This window comes from Bombina bombina, unplaced genomic scaffold (assembly GCF_027579735.1).
Source record: "Bombina bombina isolate aBomBom1 unplaced genomic scaffold, aBomBom1.pri scaffold_639, whole genome shotgun sequence".
Classification (NCBI taxonomy): Eukaryota; Metazoa; Chordata; class Amphibia; order Anura; family Bombinatoridae; genus Bombina; species Bombina bombina.
This window is the reverse complement of record NW_026512308.1, coordinates 16,010-41,546: the sequence shown is the minus strand read 5'-3', so window position 1 is coordinate 41,546 and position 25,537 is coordinate 16,010. Positions and strand designations below refer to the sequence as shown.

The 25,537-nt window shown below is 38.4% G+C and overlaps 1 protein-coding gene across 1 annotated transcript in view; it reads right to left on the bottom strand.

The window, feature by feature from the left end:
* LOC128644223 (U6 snRNA phosphodiesterase 1-like) overlaps positions 1-25,537 on the bottom strand; it is a 62,060-nt gene that overhangs the window by 23,003 nt on the left and 13,520 nt on the right. Inside the window, exons 3-4 of the mRNA XM_053696916.1 lie at positions 3,966-4,149; positions 3,840-3,893 (exon numbers count right to left, since the gene is read on the bottom strand). Coding sequence (XP_053552891.1) covers positions 3,840-3,893; positions 3,966-4,149 — 238 coding nt within the window. The remainder of the gene's footprint in view (positions 1-3,839; positions 3,894-3,965; positions 4,150-25,537) is intronic.

Here is a 25,537-nt window from a genome sequence, read left to right as displayed (position 1 = left end):
AGCCAATCCGAATGGAAGAGCTACAAACTGGTAATGCCTGTCTAAGAAGGCAAACCTTAGATACCGGTAATGATCTTTGTGAATCGGTATGTGAAGGTAAGCATCCTTTAAATCCACTGTGGTCATGTACTGACCCTTTTGGATCATGGGTAAGATTGTCCGAATAGTTTCCATTTTGAACGATGGAACTCTTAGGAATTTGTTTAGGATCTTTAAATCCAAGATTGGCCTGAAAGTTCCCTCTTTTTTGGGAACCACAAACAGGTTTGAGTAAAACCCTTGTCCTTGTTCCGACCGCGGAACCGGATGGATCACTCCCATTAATAACAGATCTTGTACACAGCGTAGAAACGCTTCTTTCTTTATCTGGTTTGTTGACAACCTTGACAGATGAAATCTCCCTCTTGGGGGAGAGAATTTGAAGTCTAGAAGGTATCCCTGAGATATGATCTCTAGCGCCCAGGGATCCTGAACATCTCTTGCCCAAGCCTGGGCGAAGAGAGAGAGTCTGCCCCCCACTAGATCCGGTCCCGGATCGGGGGCCCTCGGTTCATGCTGTCTTTGGGGCAGCAGCAGGTTTCCTGGCCTGCTTGCCCTTGTTCCAGGACTGGTTAGGTTTCCAGCCTTGTCTGTAACGAGCAACAGCTCCTTCCTGTTTTGGTGCAGTGGAAGTTGATGCTGCTCCTGCTTTGAAATTCCGAAAGGGACGAAAATTAGACTGTCTAGCCTTAGCTTTGGCTTTGTCTTGAGGCAGGGCGTGGCCCTTACCTCCTGTAATGTCAGCGATAATTTCTTTCAAACCGGGCCCAAATAAAGTTTGCCCCTTGAAAGGTATATTAAGTAATTTGGACTTAGAAGTTACATCAGCTGACCAGGATTTTAGCCACAGCGCCCTACGTGCCTGAATGGCGAATCCTGAGTTCTTAGCCGTAAGTTTGGTTAAATGTACTACGGCCTCCGAAATGAATGAATTAGCTAGTTTAAGGACTCTAAGCCTGTCCGTAATGTCGTCCAGGGTAGCTGAACTAAGGTTCTCTTCCAGAGACTCAATCCAAAATGCTGCCGCAGCCGTAATCGGCGCGATGCATGCAAGGGGTTGCAATATAAAACCTTGTTGAACAAACATTTTCTTAAGGTAACCCTCTAATTTTTTATCCATTGGATCTGAAAAAGCACAGCTATCCTCCACCGGGATAGTGGTACGCTTAGCTAAAGTAGAAACTGCTCCCTCCACCTTAGGGACCGTTTGCCATAAGTCCCGTGTGGTGGCGTCTATTGGAAACATCTTTCTAAATATTGGAGGGGGTGAGAACGGCACACCGGGTCTATCCCACTCCTTAGTAACAATTTCAGTTAGTCTCTTAGGTATAGGAAAAACGTCAGTACTCGCCGGTACCGCAAAGTATTTATCCAACCTACACAATTTCTCTGGTATTGCAACAGTGTTACAATCATTAAGAGCCGCTAAAACCTCCCCTAGTAATACACGGAGGTTCTCCAATTTAAATTTAAAATTTGAAATATCTGAATCCAATCTGTTTGGATCAGAACCATCACCCACAGAATGAAGCTCTCCGTCCTCATGCTCTGCAAGCTGTGACGCAGTATCAGACATGGCCCTAGTATTATCAGCGCACTCTGTTCTCACCCCAGAGTGATCACGCTTGCCTCTTAGTTCTGGTAATTTAGCCAAAACTTCAGTCATAACAGTAGCCATATCTTGTAATGTTATCTGTAATGGCCGCCCAGATGTACTAGGCGCCATAATATCACGCACCTCCCGGGCGGGAGATGCAGGTACTGACACGTGAGGCGAGTTAGTCGGCATAACTCTCCCCTCGCTGTTTGGTGAAATTTGTTCAATTTGTACAGATTGGCTTTTATTTAAAGTAGCATCAATACAGTTAGTACATAAATTTCTATTGGGCTCCACCTTGGCATTGGAACAAATGACACAGATATCTTCCTCTGAATCAGACATGTTTAACACACTAGCAATAAACTTGCAACTTGGTTACAATCTTATTTAACAAAAACGTACTGTGCCTCAAAGAAGTACTAAACGATTAAATGACAGTTGAAATAATGAACTGAAAAACAGTTATAGCATCAATCCTTAAAAACAACACAACTTTTAGCAAAGGTTTGTTCCCATTAGTAAAGTAACAATAATTAAATATGAAACATAAAAATTACAGAGCAACGTTTTTAATAACAGTCAATATATAAGTCTCACAGCTCTGCTGAGAGAATCTACCTCCCTCCAAAGAAGTTTGAAGACCCCTGAGTTCTGTTAGAGATGAACCGGATCATGCAGGAAATACAAGAGTAACTGACTGGAAATTTTTGATGCGTAGCAAAGAGCGCCAAAAACGGCCCCTCCCCCTCACACACAGCAGTGAGAGAGAAACGAAACTGTCACAATTAAAACAAGCAACTGCCAAGTGGAAAAATAATGCCCAAATATTTATTCACTCAGTACCTCAGAAAATGCAAACGATTCTACATTCCAGCAAAAACGTTTAACATAATAAATACCTATTAAAAGGTTTAATGTACTTTTAACAGAGTAATTCCGGTGAAATACCATCCCCAGAATACTGAAGTGTAGAGTATACATACATGTCATTATAACGGTATGGCAGGATTTTCTCATCAATTCCATTCAGAAAATAAAAACTGCTACATACCTCAATGCAGATTCATCTGCCCGCTGTCCCCTGATCTGAAGCTTTTACCTCCCTCAGATGGCCGAGAAACAGCAATATGATCTTAACTACTCCGGTTAAAATCATAGTAAAAACTCTGGTATATTCTTCTTCAAACTCTGCCAGAGAGGCAATAACACGCTCCGGTGCTATTGTAAAATAACAAACTTTTGATTGAAGTTATAAAAACTAAGTATAATCACCATAGTCCTCTCACACATCCTATCTAGTCTTTGGGTGCAAGAGAATGACTGGGAGTGACGTAGAGGGGAGGAGCTATATGCAGCTCTGCTGGGTGAATCCTCTTGCATTTCCTGTTGGGGAGGAGTTATATCCCAGAAGTAATGATGACCCGTGGACTGATCACACATAACAGAAGAAAAAATAATTCTAAGATGTAGTCATTCAATTTCGTAATCCCTAATGTTTCATTTGGCACTTGCACAAGGCTACAACTGGCACCTCTGCAGAGTAACATCCATTTATCCTCTATATTCTATACCCAAAAGACAATAATTATCTTATATATTTAGCCTTATAGTGATTGCCTGCTTACAAGGACTTTAAAAGACTTACATTAATCAGAATATAACAGTGCATGTAACATGAAGTCCCTCTGCTTCAATCCTGCTTTATATTCCATGTTACAACTACTGTGAAGTACAGTTTTAAAGGGATAGGAAAAAACTTGCATGATTCACATATAGCATGTAATTTTAAGACACTTATAAATTCACTTCTATTTTCAAATGTGCTCTGTTCTGTTAGTATCCCTTGTTAAAAATGAATACGCACATACCATACACTAGTGGGAGCTAGCTGCTGATTGGTGCCTGCACACATTTGTTTCTTGTGATTGGCTAACTAGATGTGTTCAGCTAGCGGCCAGTAGTGCAATGCTGTTCCTTCAGCAATGGATAACAAGAGAATGAAGCAAATTTGATGATAGAAGTAAATTGGAAAGTTGTTTAAAATGGTTTGTTCTATCTGAATCATAAAATAAAAATGTTGTGGTTTACTATCCCTTTAAGTATATGAAACCCCAGAAAATACATGAAATGTCATCATGTACATAAAACAGAGTATAACAAAACATGAAGTTTGAGCAGAAAGAATAGATTTATAATTTACCTGGTTTTCTCCTGGTTCGTGTAAACCTTTATCTGGTCAGCAATGCAGACAAAACTGAAAGAGATACAAATTATCATTATACTGGAAAACCCTTTGTGTATGTTCAAAAATCTGCGTGGCACTCACCGATACATGGTGTGCAGCCTGTCCCTCAATGACTGGACAAACGGATCAATCCAGTGATGTCGCAACACAACTGTCTGTGATTGGCTAATGTGAAACTCACTCATTTTATTCAAGATGACACCATGGTCCGCAGCCATGGAGAGCAGCTCATCCAGCAGGTCCCAGAACTCCTCACGGGGCTGAACTAAACAAGATGGTTATATTGACATTTTATGGTAAAGACATGACAACAATGCTTTGCTGCTTGACCTTGCACCAGGCACTAAAATATGTTCTAGTGTGTTGTGTATCCAAATTCTTTCATATCCATCTCATAGAAACTAATTAGACTCAACCAATATAACAGAGTCTAGACAAAGATTAATCTAGTAAATTAGATTTGCACAGATCTTTGCGTTTTGCACTTTAACATGAATAAATCTGAATGATAAATGCATATACCTAGTAGAAAAATTACCTGTCCAGTGCTCAATCAAATTATGTGCTAATGCAACAGTGTTAATACAGCCATGAAAGTTGTTTTTAGAAAACCATTAAAGTTATCATGGAGAGCTAAAACAAGTATTCATGGGAAGTTACCTCCAAAATTATAACATGTAGGAAGAGCTACAACTAAACATACGTAAGGTTTCCACCTAGGCTTTCAATGTACAGAAACCTACTAGGATTAAAATAGCCACAAAAAAAAAACAGTAGGGGGCGCTGTACTTAAAATTAAATATTATGTAAAAAAATTAAATATATAACAAAAATTAAAATAAAAATCAAGACAAATCAGCACAAAGTCCCAAAAATGTCCATACGAAGAAAATCTTCCAATACAAAGGCTGCACTCCAGAACAGGCTTGGCACATCTTGACATTCTAGAAAATATAGAACAGGAGGCGCCTCATAGCATATTATGCAGAGGATCAAGGATTCAAGGAAGAACAAAAAATCAAATCACATTTAGGGAGGCACAAACAGTGCAGGTCACACAAACTGGGCATTCAGAGCAACCCGGACAGCTCACCTCCAGCCACAAGAACGTGTAATATCTGAAATTCTACGTTAAAGTAGCTAGAAGTGAGCTTTCCGGGTTGCTCTGAATACCTGGTCTACGTGATCAGCACTGTTTGTTTTGTATTTACTTAAAATTGCAATGTTCATAAGTGCATTTCAGTATTGAATAGAAACAATTTTGTAATATAGTAGCAAAAGCAAAATTATTCTAATAAATGTTATTACTGTAATACTGTTTCAGCAACATACATGTGAGTGCCCTGTGCACCAGCATTCAAACACCACAACGTCTCAGAGCTGGCAGTGTTGTGTATTGTTAAATTGTGTCACACAAGCCACCTCTAACTTTCTGAGCAGGAGCGGTGTTTAAATGCATGTGTGTGGGACAAGCATTGCATATGTGTATTTGTTGCTAAAACAGTATGGGAGTATTTTGCAAAAAACGAAATTTATGCTTACCTGATAAATTTCTTTCTTTCCGGACATGGAGAGTCTACGACTGCATTCCAATTACTAGTGGGATATTCAACTCCTGGCCAGCAGGAGGAGGCAAAGAGCACCCCAGCAAAGCTGTTAAGTGTAGCTTTCCTTACCCATAGTCCCCAGTCATTCAGCCGAAGGAAAATGGAAAAAGAAGAAACCAGGGTATAGAGGTGCCTGAGGTTTACTCAAAAAAACTGCCAAACATAATTTAAAAAGAGGGCGAGGTTGTGGATTCTCAGAAAAAAAGAAATTTATCAGGTAAGCATACATTTTGTTTTCTTTCCTATGGCATAGAGTGTCCACAACATCATTCCAATTACTAGTGGGAACCAATACCCAAGCTAGAGGACACGGAATGTAAAGGGAGGGAGAACAAGGCAGGAGGATCTAAACAGAAGGCACCACCACTTGAAGAACTTCTCTCCTAAAAGAAGCCTCAGCTGAGGCAAAAGTATCAAATTTGTTGAATTTGGAAAAAGTATACAAAGCGCCTTGCAAATCTGTTCCACAGAAGCTTCATTTTTGAAAGCCCAAGATGAGAAGACAGCTCTAGTGGAATGAGCCATAATTCTCTCAGGAGGCTGCTGTCCATCTGTCTCATAAGCAAAACTAATCATACTTCTTAACCAGAGGGAAAGAGTAGTAGAAGTGGCCTTCTGACCCTTATGCTTTCCAGGGAAAACAACAAACAGGGCAGTAGATTGCCGAAAATCTTTAGTAGATTGTAGGTAAAATTTTAAAGCATGCACAACATCCAGGTTATGTAAGAGATGTCCCTTTTGAGAAGAAGGATTAGGACACAACAATTTCCTGATTAATGTTTTGATCCGACACAACCTTAGGGAGAAAAAAGGTACAGGGAATCACACTGCAGAGCCGAAAGCTCAGACACTCTGCGAGCAGAAGAAATCGCAAGAAGAAAACGTAATTTATGCTTACCTGATAAATTCATTTCTTCTGTTGTGTGATCAGTCCACGGGTCATCATTACTTCTGGGATATTATCTGCTCCCCTACAGGAAGTGCAAGAGGATTCACCCAGCAGAGTTGCTATATAGCTCCTCCCCTCTACGTCACCTCCAGTCATTCGACCAAAGACCAACGAGAAAGGAGAAGCCAAGGGTGTAGTGGTGACTGGAGTATAATTTAAAAAATATTTACCTGCCTTAAAAAACAGGGCGGGCCGTGGACTGATCACACAACAGAAGAAATGAATTTATCAGGTAAGCATAAATTACGTTTTCTTCTGTTATGTGTGATCAGTCCACGGGTCATCATTACTTCTGGGATACCAATACCAAAGCAAAAGTACACGGATGACGGGAGGGATAGGCAGGCTCATTATACAGAAGGAACCACTGCCTGAAGAACCTTTCTCCCAAAAATAGCCTCCGAAGAAGCAAAAGTATCAAATTTGTAAAATTTGGAAAAAGTATGAAGCAAAGACCAAGTCGCAGCCTTGCAAATCTGTTCAACAGAGGCCTCATTCTTAAAGGCCCAAGTGGAAGCCACAGCTCTAGTAGAATGAGCTGTAATTCTTTCAGGAGGCTGCTGTCCAGCAGTCTCATAGGCTAAACGAATTATGCTACGAAGCCAAAAGGAGAGAGAGGTAGCCGAAGCCTTATGACCTCTCCTCTGACCAGAGTACACGACAAACAGGGAAGACGTTTGTCGAAAATCCTTAGTTGCCTGCAAGTAGAACTTGAGGGCACGAACTACATCCAGATTGTGTAGAAGACGTTCCTTCTTTGAAGAAGGATTTGGACACAAGGATGGAACAACAATCTCTTGATTGATATTCCTGTTATTGACTACCTTAGGTAAGAACCCAGGTTTAGTACGCAGAACTACCTTGTCTGAGTGAAAGATCAGATAAGGAGAATCACAATGTAAGGCTGATAATTCAGAGACTCTTCGAGCCGAGGAAATAGCCATTAAAAACAGAACTTTCCAAGATAACAATTTTATATCAATGGAATGAAGGGGTTCAAACGGAACACCCTGTAAAACGTTAAGAACTAAGTTTAAACTCCATGGTGGAGCAACAGTTTTAAACACAGGCTTGATCCTAGCTAAAGCCTGACAAAATGCCTGGACGTCTGGATTTTCTGACAGACGCTTGTGTAACAAGATGGACAGAGCTGAGATCTGTCCCTTTAATGAGCTAGCCGATAAACCCTTTTCTAAACCTTCTTGTAGAAAGGACAATATCCTAGGAATCCTAACCTTACTCCAGGAGTAATCTTTGGATTCACACCAGTATAGGTATTTACGCCATATTTTATGGTAAATCTTTCTGGTAACAGGTTTCCTAGCCTGTATCAGGGTATCAATAACCGACTCAGAAAAACCACGTTTTGATAAAATCAAGCGTTCAATTTCCAAGCAGTCAGCTTCAGAGAAGTTAGATTTTGATGTTTGAACGGACCCTGTATCAGAAGGTCCTGTCTTAGAGGTAGAGACCAAGGCGGACAGGATGACATGTCCACTAGATCTGCATACCAAGTCCTGCGTGGCCATGCAGGTGCTATTAGAATCACTGATGCTCTCTCCTGTTTGATTTTGGCAATCAATCGAGGAAGCAGCGGGAAGGGTGGAAACACATAAGCCATCCCGAAGTTCCAAGGTGCTGTCAAAGCATCTATCAGAACCGCTCCCGGATCCCTGGATCTGGATCCGTAGTGAGGAAGTTTGGCGTTCTGGCGAGACGCCATGAGATCTATCTCTGGTTTGCCCCAACGTCGAAGTATTTGGGCAAAGACCTCCGGATGAAGTTCCCACTCCCCCGGATGAAAAGTCTGGCGACTCAAGAAATCCGCCTCCCAGTTCTCCACTCCCGGGATGTGGATTGCTGACAGGTGGCAAGAGTGAGACTCTGCCCAGCGAATTATCTTTGATACTTCCATCATTGCTAGGGAGCTTCTTGTCCCTCCTTGATGGTTGATGTACGCTACAGTCGTGATGTTGTCCGACTGAAACCTGATGAATCCCCGAGTTTTTAACTGGGGCCAAGTCAGAAGGGCATTGAGAACTGCTCTCAATTCCAGAATGTTTATTGGTAGGAGACTTTCCTCCTGACTCCATTGTCCCTGAGCCTTCAGAGAATTCCAGACAGCGCCCCAACCTAGTAGGCTGGCGTCTGTTGTTACAATTGTCCAGTCCGGCCTGCTGAATGGCATCCCCCTGGACAGATGTGGCCGAGAAAGCCACCATAGAAGAGAGTTTCTGGTCTCTTGATCCAGATTCAGAGTAGGGGACAAGTCTGAATAATCCCCATTCCACTGACTTAGCATGCACAATTGTAGCGGTCTGAGATGTAGACGTGCAAAGGGAACTATGTCCATTGCTGCTACCATTAAGCCGATCACCTCCATGCATTGAGCTACTGACGGGAGTTGAATGGAATGAAGGACACGGCATGCATTTAGAAGCTTTGTTAATCTGTCTTCTGTCAGATAAATCTTCATTTCCACAGAATCTATAAGAGTCCCTAAGAATGGAACTCTTGTGAGAGGAAAAAGAGAACTCTTCTTTTCGTTCACTTTCCATCCATGCGACCTTAGAAATGCCAGAACTAACTCTGTATGAGACTTGGCAGTTTGAAAGCTTGAAGCTTGTATCAGAATGTCGTCTAGGTACGGAGCTACCGAAATTCCTCGCGGTCTTAGTACCGCCAGAAGGGCACCCAGAACCTTTGTGAAGATTCTTGGAGCCGTAGCCAACCCGAATGGAAGAGCTACAAACTGGTAATGCCTGTCTAAGAAGGCAAACCTTAGATACCGGTAATGATCCTTGTGAATCGGTATGTGAAGGTAAGCATCCTTTAAATCCACTGTGGTCATGTACTGACCCTTTTGGATCATGGGTAAGATTGTCCGAATAGTTTCCATTTTGAACGATGGAACTCTTAGGAATTTGTTTAGGATCTTTAAATCCAAGATTGGCCTGAAAGTTCCCTCTTTTTTGGGAACCACAAACAGGTTTGAGTAAAACCCTTGTCCTTGTTCCGACCGCGGAACTGGATGGATCACTCCCATTAATAACAGATCTTGTACACAGCGTAGAAACGCTTCTTTCTTTATCTGGTTTGTTGACAACCTTGACAGATGAAATCTCCCTCTTGGGGGGGGAGAATTTGAAGTCTAGAAGGTATCCCTGAGATATGATCTCTAGCGCCCAGGGATCCTGAACATCTCTTGCCCAAGCCTGGGCGAAGAAAGAGAGTCTGCCCCCCACTAGATCCGGTCCCGGATCGGGGGCCCTCGGTTCATGCTGTCTTTGGGGCAGCAGCAGGTTTCCTGGCCTGCTTGCCCTTGTTCCAGGACTGGTTAGGTTTCCAGCCTTGTCTGTAACGAGCAACAGCTCCTTCCTGTTTTGGTGCAGTGGAAGTTGGTGCTGCTCCTGCTTTGAAATTCCGAAAGGGACGAAAATTAGACTGTCTAGCCTTAGCTTTGGCTTTGTCTTGAGGCAGGGCGTGACCCTTACCTCCTGTAATGTCAGCGATAATTTCTTTCAAACCGGGCCCAAATAAAGTTTGCCCCTTGAAAGGTATATTAAGTAATTTGGACTTAGAAGTTACATCAGCTGACCAGGATTTTAGCCACAGCGCCCTACGTGCCTGAATGGCGAATCCTGAGTTCTTAGCCGTAAGTTTGGTTAAATGTACTACGGCCTCCGAAATGAATGAATTAGCTAGTTTAAGGACTCTAAGTCTGTCCGTAATGTCGTCCAGCGTAGCTGAACTAAGGTTCTCTTCCAGAGACTCAATCCAAAATGCTGCCGCAGCCGTAATCGGCGCGATGCATGCAAGGGGTTGTAATATAAAACCTTGTTGAACAAACATTTTCTTAAGGTAACCCTCTAATTTCTTATCCATAGGATCTGAAAAAGCACAGCTATCCTCCACCGGGATAGTGGTGCGCTTAGCTAAAGTAGAAACTGCTCCCTCCACCCTAGGGACCGTTTGCCATAAGTCCCGTGTGGTGGCGTCTATTGGAAACATCTTTCTAAATATTGGAGGGGGGTGAGAACGGCACACCGGGTCTATCCCACTCCTTAGTAACAATTTCAGTTAATCTCTTAGGTATAGGAAAAACGTCAGTACTCGCCGGTACCGCAAAGTATTTATCCAACCTACACAATTTCTCTGGTATTGCAACAGTGTTACAATCATTAAGAGCCGCTAAAACCTCCCCTAGTAATACACGGAGGTTTTCCAATTTAAATTTAAAATATCTGAATCCAATCTGCTTGGATCAGAACCGTCACCCACAGAATGAAGCTCTCCGTCCTCATGCTCTGCAAGCTGTGACGCAGTATCAGACATGGCCCTAGAATTATCAGCGCACTCTGTTCTCACCCCAGAGTGATCACGCTTGCCTCTTAGTTCCGGTAATTTAGCCAAAACTTCAGTCATAACAGTAGCCATATCTTGTAATGTTATCTGTAATGGCTGCCCAGATGTACTAGGCGCCATATCATCACGCACCTCCCGGGCGGGAGATGCAGGTACTGACACGTGAGGTGAGTTAGACGGCATAACTCTCCCCTCGCTGTTAGGTGAAATTTGTTCAATTTGTACAGATTGGCTTTTATTTAAAGTAGCATCAATACAGTTAGTACATAAATTTCTATTGGGCTCCACCTTGGCATTGGAACAAATGACACAGGTATCTTCCTCTGAATCAGACATGTTTAACACACTAGCAATAAAAACATGCAACTTGGTTACAATCTTATTTAACAAAAACGTATTGTGCCTCAAAGAAGCACTAAACGATTAAATGACAGTTGAAATAATGAACTGAAAAACAGTTAAAGCATCAATCTTTAAAAACAACACAACTTTTAGCAAAGGTTTGTTCCCATTAGCAAAGTAACACTAATTAAATTTGTAACAACGTTTGAAATCACAGTCACTATATAAGTCTCACAGCTCTGCTGAGAGAATCTACCTCCCTTCAAAGAAGTTTGAAGACCCCTGAGTTCTGTTAGAGATGAACCGGATCATGCAGAAATACAAGAGTAACTGACTGGAAATTTTTGATGCGTAGCAAAGAGCGCCAAAAAACGGCCCCTCCCCCTCATACACAGCAGTGAGAGAGAAACGAAACTGTCATAATTAAAACAAGCAACCGCCAAGTGGAAAAATAATGCCCAAATATTTATTCACTCAGTACCTCAGAAATGCAAACGATTCTACATTCCAGCAAAAACGTTTAACATGAAAATACCAATTAAAAGGTTTAATGCACTTTTACAGAGTAATTCCGGTGAAATACCATCCCCAGAATACTGAAGTGTAGAGTATACATACATGTCATTATAACGGTATGGCAGGATTTTCTCATCAATTCCATTCAGAAAATAAAAACTGCTACATACCTCAATGCAGATTCATCTGCCCGCTGTCCCCTGATCTGAAGCTTTTACCTCCCTCAGATGGCCGAGAAACAGCAATATGATCTTAACTACTCCGGCTAAAATCATAATAAAAACTCTGGTAGATTCTTCTTCAAACTCTGCCAGAGAGGTAATAACACGCTCCGGTGCTATTGTAAAATAACAAACTTTTGATTGAAGTTATAAAAACTAAGTATAATCACCATAGTCCTCTCACACCTCCTATCTAGTCTTTGGGTGCAAGAGAATGACTGGAGGTGACGTAGAGGGGAGGAGCTATATAGCAACTCTGCTGGGTGAATCCTCTTGCACCAGATAATATCCCAGAAGTAATGATGACCCGTGGACTGATCACACATAACAGAAGAAACAAAACTTTCGAAGATAACAATTTTAGATCAACAACATGCATTGTCTCAAACGGAGCCTGCTGCAAAACTTTGAGAACTAGGTTAATGCTCCAAGGAGGAGCAACAGGTTTAAACACAGGTCTGATTCTGAACAGGGCCTGAACAAAAACTTGAGCATCCGGCAAATCTGCCAAACGTTTGTGCAAAAGAATAAACGGTGCAGAAATCTGACCCTTCAGAGTACTGACTGACAAACCTTTCTCCAGGCCATCCTGAAGGAAAAACAAAATTCGGGAAATCCTCACCCGGCTCCAGAAGAAATCCTTAGATTCGCACCAATGAAGGTATTTACGCCATATCTTATGGTAGATCTTGCGAGTAACAGGTTTACGAGCCTGAAACATAGTATCAATGACAGCTTCAGAACAACCACGTCTAGACAGGACTATGCATTCAATCTCTAAGCAGTCAGCTTCAGAGAATCTAGATTTGGATGAAGGAATGGACCCTTCCTCAGAGGTAACCTTTAAGGTGGAAGAGATGATATCTTCACTAGATCCGTGAACCAGATCCTGCAAGGCCAAGCAGGAACTATTAGAATCACAGAAGATCTCTCCTGTTTGATACGAGCAATGACTCGTGGAAGGAGAGCAAACGGAGGAAATAGGTATGCTAGACCGAAATTCCAAGGAACAGCCAGAGCATCTATCAGAACGGCCTGAGGATCTCTTGATCTTGATCCGTACTTTGGAAGCTTGGCGTTTTGAGGAGACACCATCAGATCCAACTCCGGAACACCCCACCTGAGGGTTATCCTTGAGAACCTTTCCAGATGGAGAGCCTATTCCCTGGGATGAAAAGTCTATCTGCTCAGAAAATCTGCCTCCCAATTGTCCACTCCTGGAATGTGGATGGCAGATAGGAGACAATCGTGAGCTTCCGCCCACTGCAGAATGCGAGTCATCTCTTTAATGGCCAAGGAACTCTGAGTTCCCCCCTGGTGGTTGATGTAAGCCACTGAGGTCATGTTGTCTGAAATCTGATAAACCGGACTAAAGATAATTGAGGCCATGCAGTCAAGGCATTGAAGATTGCTCTCAACTCCAAGATATTTATGGGAAGAGAAGACTCTTCTTGAGACCACAGGCCCTGAGCTTTTAGAGAAGCCCAAATAGCTCCCCAGCCTAACAGGCTGGCGTCCGTAGTCACAATCACCCAAGAAAGTCTCAGGAAGCAAGTGCCCCAAGACAAATGTTACTGTGAAATCCACCAGGAGAGAGAGTCTCTTCTTAGGGGATCTAGATTTATCCTCTGTGATAAATCTGAATGGTCTCCGTTCCAGATGGAACTGAGCAAAGGGAATAATGTCCATGGAAGCCAGCATCAGACTAATCACCTCCATGCATTAGGCCACTGATGGGCGAATAGACTGGAGAGAAAGGCAAGAAGCTTGGATTATCTGACGTCCATCAGGAAAATCTTCATGGACAGGTAATCTATGATTGTCCCTAGGAAACACACTCTTGTAGCTGGAACTAGAGAACTCTTTTCCAGATTTACCTTCCACCCGTGGGAACGTAGAAAAGATAACATCTCTGTATGAGAGTTTTGCTAGTTGAAAAGATGACGCCTGAACAAAGATGCTGACTAGATAAGGCGCCACAGCAATACCCTGGGATCTGACTGCTGCCAATAGAGCCCCCAGAACCTTTGTGAATATTCCGGGAGCCGTGGCAAGACCAAACGGAATTGCAACACACTGGAAATGTTTGTCCAGAAAGGCAAACCTTAGAAACTGGTGATGATCCTTGAGAATGGAAACATCCTTCAGGTCTATAGTCGTCATGAACTGACATTCCTGAACCAATGGAAGAATGGAACAAATAGTTTCCATTTTGAAGGACGGAACCCTGAGGAATTTGTTGAGGCACTTAAAGTCTAGGATTGGATGAAAAGTTCCCTCCTTTTTGGGAACTACAAATAGATTTGAATAAAATCCTTGACCCTGTTCCTCTAGAGGAACTGGTACAATAACTTTCAGGGAGGATAGTGTCATATATGTTACTATTCTTTCATATACCTTTAAGCTTACTTGACACTCCCCCAACTCCTTCTATAAATTCCTAAGTAAGCCTTTCACCTTCGCTTGGTAATCCTATTTCTCACAGGAAGTAACCAGCCTCTGCACAGCTCTTAGTGCAAATCTTTCAGAGTCGTCTCTGCTCAGCTGTTCCTGTCTCCACCTGAAGTCTGCCTGATCAGCCGTTCATGCGGTGATGTCACACGCCAGCTCGCATCCTCCCAGTCAGCTGCTACATCCATGGCCGCAACTGCTCTCTCCTGCTACCGGACCGTAACACTGAGCAAACCCCTAGGACTACCTAAAGTAAGTCTCAATTTGTTTTGGAGATCATTGACAATGTTTAAATCATACATCTGAGACTTATGCAAGGGTTTAAATACGATATCCTGTCTTATATTCGGATCAGCATAGCTCCGCTCTGTGGGTGGTATCTATTCTTTAATTGTGCTATCCAGCTGAGGTTAATCATCCTGTGTTATACTCGGAAACTAAATGTGTTTAACTCTCAGTAAATGCCTATTTATTAATACGAACATCCACTGCATTTTACTTGATTCCACATACCTAAGGTGTAAGCTGTTACGTGCACACAGGTAAAGCTACACGGTAGCTTTACTGTCCTTTGTGTGTTTGTTTGCTTTTACCAGAGAAAAATTTGTTTGACTCCCTGAATGAATAGAGGTTTTTAATTCCTCCGTAAACCAGTTGTATTACTTCCCCTCAGTTATCAGGGAGACCGCCAAACAAAACTAAATTAATACTATTACTACTAATTACCATCAAACAGGTATATTTAACTCTGCAGTTGTGGTTCAATACTTAAAGAAACATTACTCCTCTTTTCTAGGGAGGCAGCATTTGACAGATAGGTCCTTTACGTAATTTTAGAAGGCCTCCCTTTTTACTTGATTTGAGGATAGTCTTGACAGCAGAAATCTGACCCTTGAAGGGCAAGACTTAAATCCTATTTTGTAACCCTGAGATAGTATGTCCACAGCCCACGGATCTGGGACATTGCATATCTAAGCCTGTCGAAAAAAGGAAAGCCTGCCCCCCACTTGATCCAAAATCGGAGCAGGGATGGATCCTTCATACTGATTTAGAGTCAGCGGAAGGCTTTTTGTTTTTTTTCCCTTATTCCAAGGCTGGCTGGACTTCCAAGAGGACCTGGATTGGTCTGGTTTGGAAGAATAGGAGGAAGACTTCTATCCCTTAAAGTTGCGAAAGGAACAAAAATTATAAGTCTGTCGACCCTTAGGTCTATTCTTCTTGTATGGGGGGTGACGTAGCTACAGCTTAGGAGGTGTGTAGGTAGCTAACCAATTGCAGTCCTCAAAAAGCCGGTCTGAAGGAATGTACTTGTGGCAGGGTGCCAGCTGAAGGAAGCCGAGCAGGCTTCATAGAATACAGGTTCAAGGATTAGCAGCACTCCAGAAGATAGAGTAAAAACACAGTCTTTATTCTTGTAAATTTAAAAACGCAAAAAATACACAAAAAATAGTGCAGTACAGCACAGCACATCAGCAAAAAGGTTTACATAGAAGGGGAGCGAGTTCCTGACATGTTTCGTGCTATTCAGCACTTAATCATAGGATGATTCCCCACCTGTGTAATGCTCCATTTAACTGGTTTTCAACCAATCAGAATTTTTCAAAAATATACACACCCTCAAAACAAAGAGAGCTAGTATAAATGGTGCATTACAGAGGAAGACAAGAATAATAAAACAAAAAATAACATAACAATGATAAAAACACTATAGTTATAAAAACAATGATAAATAGAATGAAAAAACATTGTTATTAATTCCTATTATTACAGCTTAAATATAGTTTCAAATTTGATAAGTTTATAACTCTTCATAAATAAATATTTAATTATTTATTTTCACATACTTTGATGTATAGTGAGTGTCAATAATAGGTACTTTGTTTACTCAATTCTGCAACTAGCCTCATATTCAATTAAATCATATTAGTCATATTTAGACTTGAAATATCTATAAATACCATTCTCATAACAATTGATGGTATGATGCGCATCGTAACTATCTGTCTGTAGATCACAACGACAGATGTCTTAAATCACAGATGTTTCAAAAACATAACCATTAATCATTAAATAAAATATAAAAGCAAATAATAATATTATTGTGAAACCTCTGATCATGGGATAAGAACAAACAAAAGGGTGATAGGATATCACTAATACCTCATAACATGTTAATGTGAAAACATATACAATAAATGCAGGTATTAGATGTACACTTATACAGGCTACTCTACCAAAGGGGATTACAGAACAATAGCACCAGAAGATCTATAGTCATAAAGGAAATAAGTTTTTATAAATATATATTTTCCTAGACTAGCTTAGGAATCAACAAAAAAACTGATGTCCCATTCTTTATTGAGGCCATGTGGTGTCCTAGTATTAAGCTTCCATATCCAATAAAGCTCCTTTTTGGAAAGGATAGAATTAATATTACCTCCTCGAATAGGTCTTTTGGCTACATCAATTACTTTAACTGTAAACTTAGATTGATCTGTAAAATGTATGCCATTAAAGTGTCTTGCTACACTAGAATCTTTATTATAGTTTTTTATGTCTCTTTTATGTTCCCCTATTCTAGACCTGAGGGCACGTGAAGTTTGACCAACGTACTGTTCTGAGCATAAAGAGCATTCTATGAGATAAACTACAAATGTAGTGCCACAGTTGGCATAATGATCAATCTTAAAATTGCCTTTGGTTGAGTAACTATTGAAGTTTATTCCCATAGAAATATGCTGGCAGGTGTGACAGTTCCTTGACAAGCATTTAAAAGTCCCTTTCTTATTAAGCCATTGCACACTTTTATCTCTGACATTATCATTAACCATACTGGGGGAAAGTTTCTTGCCCAATGTAGGTGCTTTTTTTGACACAAATTTAATCTTGTCAACAACATTGGCCAAAGTACTGTCCCCTTTAAGTATGGGTAAGTTCTTTTTAATTATATTACATAAGTCATTGAACTGCAAGGAAAATTCAGTAGAAAATATCACTACATCTTTATGAAAAGCATCCTTCTTACCCTTACTGAATGAAGGAATAAAATTTCTCTTGACATCTTCCAATGACTTATGTAATGTATCAGGATTGTAACCCCTAGCAATTAGTCTGTCCGTTAGTTTATTGGCTTGATGGTTAAACAGATCATCAGAATTTGTGTTCCTTCGAAGCCTAAGAAACTGACTTTTCGGAATTGACTGAATTAAATGCTTAGGATGACAAGAGGTAGCGTGCAAGATCGTATTTCCTGATGTTGGCTTCCTGAATGTATCTGTAATGATCCTATTGGTTTCTACTGAGCCATACAAAGTAAGGTCTAAGAAATGTATTTCTTTATCCTGAATCTCCCCAGTAAACTTCAATTTGAGGTCATTATTGTTAACATATTTCAAGAATTCTTCAAAGACAAAGTCACCCTTGACCACAAAGATGAGATCATCAATAAATCTCATATATGTGCAAATATTTTCAAAAAATGGATTATTTCTACTGTAGAGGCTGCCGAGTTCCCACCATCCCACAAATAAATTTGCGAATGAGGGCGCAAACTTCGCCCCCATCGCAGTACCACATATTTGTAGGTAGTATTCGCCATTAAACATAAAATAATTGTGGGATAGTAGAAACTCGACAGTCTCACAAAAGAACAGTTTAAACTCTCTTGAATAATTGGTGTAGTTGTCCAAGAAGAAACAGACAGCCTGTATACCCAAAGCATGTGGTATACATGAATACAGTGACACCGCGTCTATCACCACCCACCTAAAGTCAGCATCCCATTTAATATTATCAATTATTGTGAGTAGATGGGAAGAATCCCTTAAGTAACTACTCAAACCTTTCACCAAAGGTTGCAAGACCGAGTCAACCCACTCAGATAAAGGCTCAAATAATGAACCAATCCCAGAAATTATTGGGCGACCTGGTGGGTTGACTGGATCCTTGTGCATTTTAGGTAGGTGGTGAAAAACGGGCGTCACTGGATGGAGTGGTATCAATGAAGTGTGCTCTTCTTTAGATATAAAGCCCAATGCTAATGCCTCATGAAGTAGTCTATCAAGCTTCCTAGAAAATTCTCTTTCTGGTTTGGACGCTAACTTTCTATATGTAATTCCATCATTTAATTGTCTGTATGCCTCATTGATATATTGTTGCTTGCCCATCACAACTATATTACCGCCTTTGTCAGATGTACGAATGGAAGTGTGGGGGAGGGATAGCGCTAACGAATAGCTGAGAGCCAAAATATCTAAAAAACTCTAATGAGATAGTACATTACTAGTATAAATAAACAATAAAAATCGAATTAAAATTAGCGTGTCTACGTAGCCAAAAAAAAGAGGAATTGGATATATATGTACAAATAAAACAATATTTATTATAACAATATAAGATAAATTCTAACATAAATTCTAACAGATAACTCCTATAAAAGATGCCGGCATCAGGTAAAAAATGAGTGTATCTAAAAGACTGCAATGAGAGTGACTATCTGAGGTTCTCAAATAAACAAAATTATTAGGCAGCATAGATGACTAGACAGAATTAATAGCAGCATGTATAACTAACCAGAATTATTGGCAGCCTATATGACAAAAACAGATAAAAATAACTACAAAGTCCTATTAAAAAGTCTATTAAAAAGTGCTTGATATCAGTATTCCCAAAATGGAGCTGATCCGTGGGTGATAATGTTTTACCAGTGTGATCCGTGGGTGGTAATGTTTACCAGTGTGATCTCCTTAGGGGTAATGTTACCAGTGTGTCAATTCAAAGACCGGGTAAAAACGGAGTGATATGAGAAGTAACTTTATCTTCTTTCTGTATGGCTTTCCCTCCGTTTTTTTAGCCTGTTTTAGCCAGTATCTGTCCGTCCTCCGCAGCAGGTATCCAGCGTGTGGAAATGGTCCCAGAGGGATCAAGTTCCGGGTTAAAGTTCAGTTCAGATTTCCAATAGTAAAGCGCCGTTGTGCAATATTTCAGCCTATGAATGATAGACCTTTAAAAAGCACTCTGGGTTCGTTTATCTGTGGGTCCTGGGGCAGGAATTACACATACAGAGACGGCTCACCTGTGATCAGTGACCGCTCAATGTACCTGTCCTATCCACCAACGATACTCAGCTAGTAAAGAGATATAAAATGTATCAAGGTTTTAGTAAGCAAGTTCTACGCGTTTCAGCCTCCAGGGGCCTTTATCAAGATGCTTACTAAATGTTTAGGGCCATTTTAAATAGCCCTCTCTCTTTTCTCATTGGATAATACCCAGCCAATAGTGAATAAGCTATTGGAGATATGTGAATCATTGTGTTACAAACGTTACACTGTTTTGTTAATTCATATGTTTACACTTGATTTTAAGTATTTGATTCATTTGATACAATAAATCCAATCTTGGCAACCTCTTATTGAATATGGAAAAAATATAAAAAATATAAAAGTTATTAAAATATATACGGAAAAAATATATAAAAATATATGTGTGGTATATAAACAACAAATATTTGAGAGGATTCTATCTCTACTAAGTTTTCTAAATGGTTTTGGTAGTTATATGTGTGTGTTATGTGGTGGTGTTAGAGATAGCGAACATTTGTACAAAGTAATAACAATTTTCATGAAGTTTGTGCAAAATTAGGAATTAGTTTAAAATGAAAATAATAATATATACACATGTATTATAAAATATAAAATCATACATGTGTATAAAAAGATTATTTAAAATTCTTTTTTTGAAAAATTTGAAAAATTGGATTTTCATATTAGCCTACTAAGATCCATTTCGGAGTTCAGGCCATGGGGGTGGAGGGTTTTAAAATTAAATATAAATTCAGCTTCCTTTTTTAGTAATACATTGTTGATATTCCTCCCCTACTCCCAAGATTAATTTGTGTTACACCCCAATATTTAAAATCTTTTAGACTCCCTTCATGTTTTTCTTTAAAATGGTTATATAATTTTGTTTCTGAAGAGCCGTGCTCTATTTTTAAAATATGTTCCCGGATGCGATCTCTTAAAATCCTACTCGTCTGTCCAAAATAGAACAGATTACATGAACATTTGATGCAATAGATTATATTCTTATCAGAACATCTTATTAATTGCTTTATTTTAAAACTGAAGTTTGGTGTTATGTGATTTTAAATCTTTTATCTTATGACTGTGTTTGCATGACTTACAGGTGTTACACGGAAAAAAACCAATTAGTTTATCTCCTTTCATATCTTTATATGTAGAATGTTGTTTTTTTTTCCTTATATTCACTGGGAGATAATAAACTCTTTAAGTTTCTAGCTTTTTTAAAAATTATATCAGGTTGATTTTTTACTTGATTCCCTAGTATATGGTCCTGTTTAATTAAATGCCAATGTTTTCTCAGAATCTTTTTGACTTCATAGTGTTCTGAGCTAAACCCAGTGATGAAAGGTATAAACAGTTCATTGGATTTTTGTGCAACGGATTTCTTTTTTGGTAGTAATAAGGTGTTTCTATCAATTTTAGCAACCTCTTGTTGTATTTTGCCTATTCTATTGCTGTCATAACCTTTCTCTATAAATCTGGTGGTTAATATCTGGGATTGTGTCTGATAGCTTTCTAGAGATGAACAATTTTTCTTTACTCTCATATACTGGCTTTTGGGATATTGTGTTTCCATTGATTTAAATGGCAACTGGATGAATGTATATAATTATTAGGCGTCAATCGCTTTGAAGTAGGTTTCAGTGTGTATTTGATTATCATTGATTTCTATTGCAATATCTAAAAAATTGAGTTTCCTACAACTGTATTCATGAGAGAAGGATATTCCTAAGTTGTTACTGTTAAGATCTGTTAAAAATATGTTTAATAGTTCAACGTCCCCACGCCACACAATAAAAATGTCATCTATGAATCTGCAATAGAGCACAAGGTTCGCCTCCCAATGGCCATTGTAGATGTAATTATCTTCAAAGTGGCCCATAAACAAATTAGCATAACTGGGGGCGAACCTTGTGCCCATTGCAGTTCCCTTAGTCTGGAGAAATACCTCCTTATTGAATAAAAAAACTGTTATTTTGTAGGATAAAACCAATACAATCCAAAATAAATTTATTTTGAGTCTCAGATAGATCTATATCTCTGTCTAAAAAATGATTTAAATAGCCTCTTTTCCCATATGGTGTGATATATTAGTATACAAAGAATTGACATCACATGTTGCCATAATGTAATTTTCTTTCCATTCTAGGTTTTGGATTTTATTTAGAAAATGTGTCGAGTCTCTTAAATATGCTGGTAGCGTTATCACATATTTCTGTAGGAAAAAATCTACATACTGGATAGGCCTGATGTAAGGGAACCTATCCCAGAGATTATGGGACGGCCAGGGGGATTTTTAAGATCTTTGTGGATCTTTGGTAGAAAGTAAAAGGTGGGGGTCTTAGGATATGTTGTATTTAAAAAGTTAAATTCTGATTCATTAATTATACCTTCTTTCTTAGCCTCTTTGAGTAATGTTCCTAGTTTTAATTCCTGTTGCTTTAATGGATTCTGTTTTAAGTTTAGTGTAAGTAGTCTTATCTTGTAAGATCCTATTTGCTTTTTGGATATAATAGTTTGTGTCCATTAGGACAATCCCCCCACCCTTATCTGCCGGTTTCACTACTATATCAGTGTTATTTTGTATTCCTTAAGCGTTTCAACTCTCTTTTTTACTCATATTATTTTTAAAAGGTTTGCTTTGATCGAGTGTTTCTAAATCTTTCTTTATATTCTCCTCAAATAGTTTTATGTGTTCGCTTTTCTCCTGTATAGGAAAGAAATCGGATTTTGCCTTCAGGTCTGTATGGATGTAACTGTTTTGTGTGTCTCTGTGTTGTATGGGATTTTTGAGAAAGTATCTTTTTAATGTGAGTTTTCTAATGTACTGATTGACATTAATTAAGGTCTCAAATTTATTAAGTCTGCATGATGGTGCAAACGTGAGGCCTTTTCCTAATACTTTCTCTTGTTCTTCGGTTAAAATCACTTTACTTAAATTAAATATTCCAACTTTCTTTTTGCTTTCTATCTCCTTTGTGATTTGTTTAGAGGTTCCTCTCCCTCTTCTACCTCTAATCTTCTTTTTCCTTGTGTGTTTCTTTCTGGTATTATAGCTCCTGGATAATCTCTTGATGGCCCCGCCTTTGCGGGGACACCCTCTAAAAAATGTTTTGTCTGTGTGTTGTCTTCTTGTATGTTTGAATTTAGTTGTTTCCTGAATTGATGAGTTCTCGCGGGGCTCTGTTGTGCTTGTAGTGGTGTATATCTGTTTTGTAGGGGTATTCTCCAGTTTTGTTGTTCATTATAGGAGTGTTTGGGGTATTCTCTATACATATTATATGAATGGTTGATTGATTTCTAAATCCATTGTCATTTTGTCTATTATTATGTCTGTTGTCATTGTATCTGTTATTGTAATAATTGTATTGATGACTGTAAAAATCTCTATCTGAGTTTTCCATGGTTCTGATATCTATTTTGGTATCTGTGTTGATACCAATTTTGATGACTATTGGGGTACCAATTTTGGTGGTTTCTTTGGTTATATGTATTATCATAACCTCTCTCATTGTTGTATTGATTATATCCTCTCCTTTGTGGTATATACTCTTCTCTTTTTGTGTGCCAACCATTATTTGTGTTTCTACTTGGTGTTTGTTGACCAATTTTCAGAGTCTATGTTCTGATATTCATTCTCATTATTGTGATGATTTTCATTTCGCTTATTTGGCTGTTTATTCACTTCTTCAATTCTTTTGTGATTCTGATAATTAGTTTTATGTTTGTTATTTGTATAATTGGGTACATTTTCTTTATCTTTATTCATGTTTTTCTTTTTGCTAAATAAATGTGCTATTTCTTCTTCTAGAGTTATCTGTGGTGGGGTTATCAATAATAATTTCCTCTATATTCCTTTCTATAGTAATTTTGTTTGGAATTACTCTCATCTTCATTTGTTTTATAATCTGTTGTATCTCTTTGAAATTTTGAATTTTTCTGCAAGGTGATGTTATTTTTAAGTTCAGAGGTTCTCCTTATTAATTCAATTTGTGTGTTCTTGTGTTCCTCATTTTGTTCTATGCTGTTCATTTTATTTTTTATAGTTTCAATGTCCTTTTTTTACTTCTGAAAGTTGTATATTTCTCGCTTTAACTACAATTTTCATAAGGTTTAAAGAGGCATTTTCTAATACTTCAAACCATTCTGTTTTTAATTTTTCTGGTAGTGTAAATGTACAATCTTTTTTTAATCTGAGACCTCTTGGTACCAAATTTGAATCTAAATAATATTGCATGTATTTAATTTCCAAAGTATGTTTTATTTCTTTAGAGAGAGTGTTTTCCAAATCTATATGGATGTTTTCTATATCGTTCCCTTCATTATAAAATTCAATGTTTGTATTATCATTCCTAGCAATCTCATTGAGGATTTTATCTCTATGAGAGAATATGTCCATTTTAATATAGAATCAAAGAAAATGGGATTGAATAAATCTTCTTATTACTAAAAAAATGAGTGATGTGAAATTTCTAGTGTGTCAAAAATAGGTGTTTAAAAAGTATACAAAAAATATATATAAAATTATTTAATAATTATTTAAAATACGATGTGTATATACAAATAAATAAGTGTATATAATAAGTGTATATAATAATACTGTGAATAGTGTTGTGATAACGTGAGGAAAAATTAGGAAATATAGAAATGTGATTTAAATATTTAAATAAAATATAAGAAATAAGTGGATCTCCTAGTCTGAGGTTAAATACAAGCTAAAAATGTAGAGTGTGATTAGGGATACTACACTTCTGCTCTCCTAGCTAATCCCAATATGGAGTGTGCTAACCTCATAAAGTACACCCTTAGTTCAAAAAGAAAGTGTGGGGGAGGGATAGCGCTAACGAATAGCTGAGAGCCAAAATATCTAATATCCAATTCCTCTTTTTTTTGGCTACGTAGACACGCTAATTTTAATTCGATTTTTATTGTTTATTTATACTAGTAATGTACTATCTCATTAGAGTTTTTTAGATATTTTGGCTTCTCAGCTATTCGTTAGCGCTATCCCTCCCCCACACTTCTTTTGAACTAAGGGTGTACTTTATGAGGTTAGCACACTCCATATTGGGATTAGCTAGGAGAGCAGAAGTGTAGTATCCCTAATCACACTCTACATTTTTAGCTTGTATTTAACCTCAGACTAGGAATCCACTTATTTCTTATATTTTATTTAAATATTTAAATCACATTTCTATATTTCCTAATTTTTCCTCACGTTATCACAACACTATTCACAGTATTATTATATACACTTATTATATACACTTATTTATTTGTATATACAGCATCGTATTTTAAATAAATATTAAATAAATTTAAAACACCTATTTTGACACACTAGAAATTTCACATCACTCATTTTTTTAGTAATAAGATGATTTATTCAATCCATTTTCTTTGATTCTATATTAAAATGGACATATTCTCTCATAGAGATAAAATCCTCAATGAGATTGCTAGGAATGATAATACAAACATTGAATTTTATAATGAAGGGGAACGATATAGAAAACAATCCATATAGATTTGGAAAACACTCTCTCTAAAGAAATAAAACATACTTTGGAAATTAATACATGCAATATTATTTAGATTCAAATATGGTACCAAGAGGTCTCAGATTAAAAAAGAATTGTACATTTTACACTACCAGAAAAATTAAAAACAGAATGGTTGGAAGTATTAGAAAATGCCCTCTTTAAACCTTATGAAAATTGTAGTTAAGCGAGAAATATACAACTTTCAGAAGTAAAAAAGAACATTGAAACTATAAAAAATAAAATTGAACAGCATAGAAACAATATGAGGAACACAAGAACACACAAATTGAGAATAATAAGGAGAACCCCCCCTCTGAACTTAAAAATAACGATACCTTGCAGAAAAAATTCGAAAATTTCAAAGAGCTACAACAGATTATAAACAAATGAAGATGAGAGTAATTCCAAACAAATTACGTATAGAAAGGAATATAGAGGAAATTATTATTGATAACCCCACCACAGATAACTTCTAGAAGAGAAATAGCACATTTATTTAGCAAAAGAAAAACATGAAATAAAGATAAAGAAAATGTAGCCCAAGTTATAGGCGAAATAACAAACATAAAACTAATTAT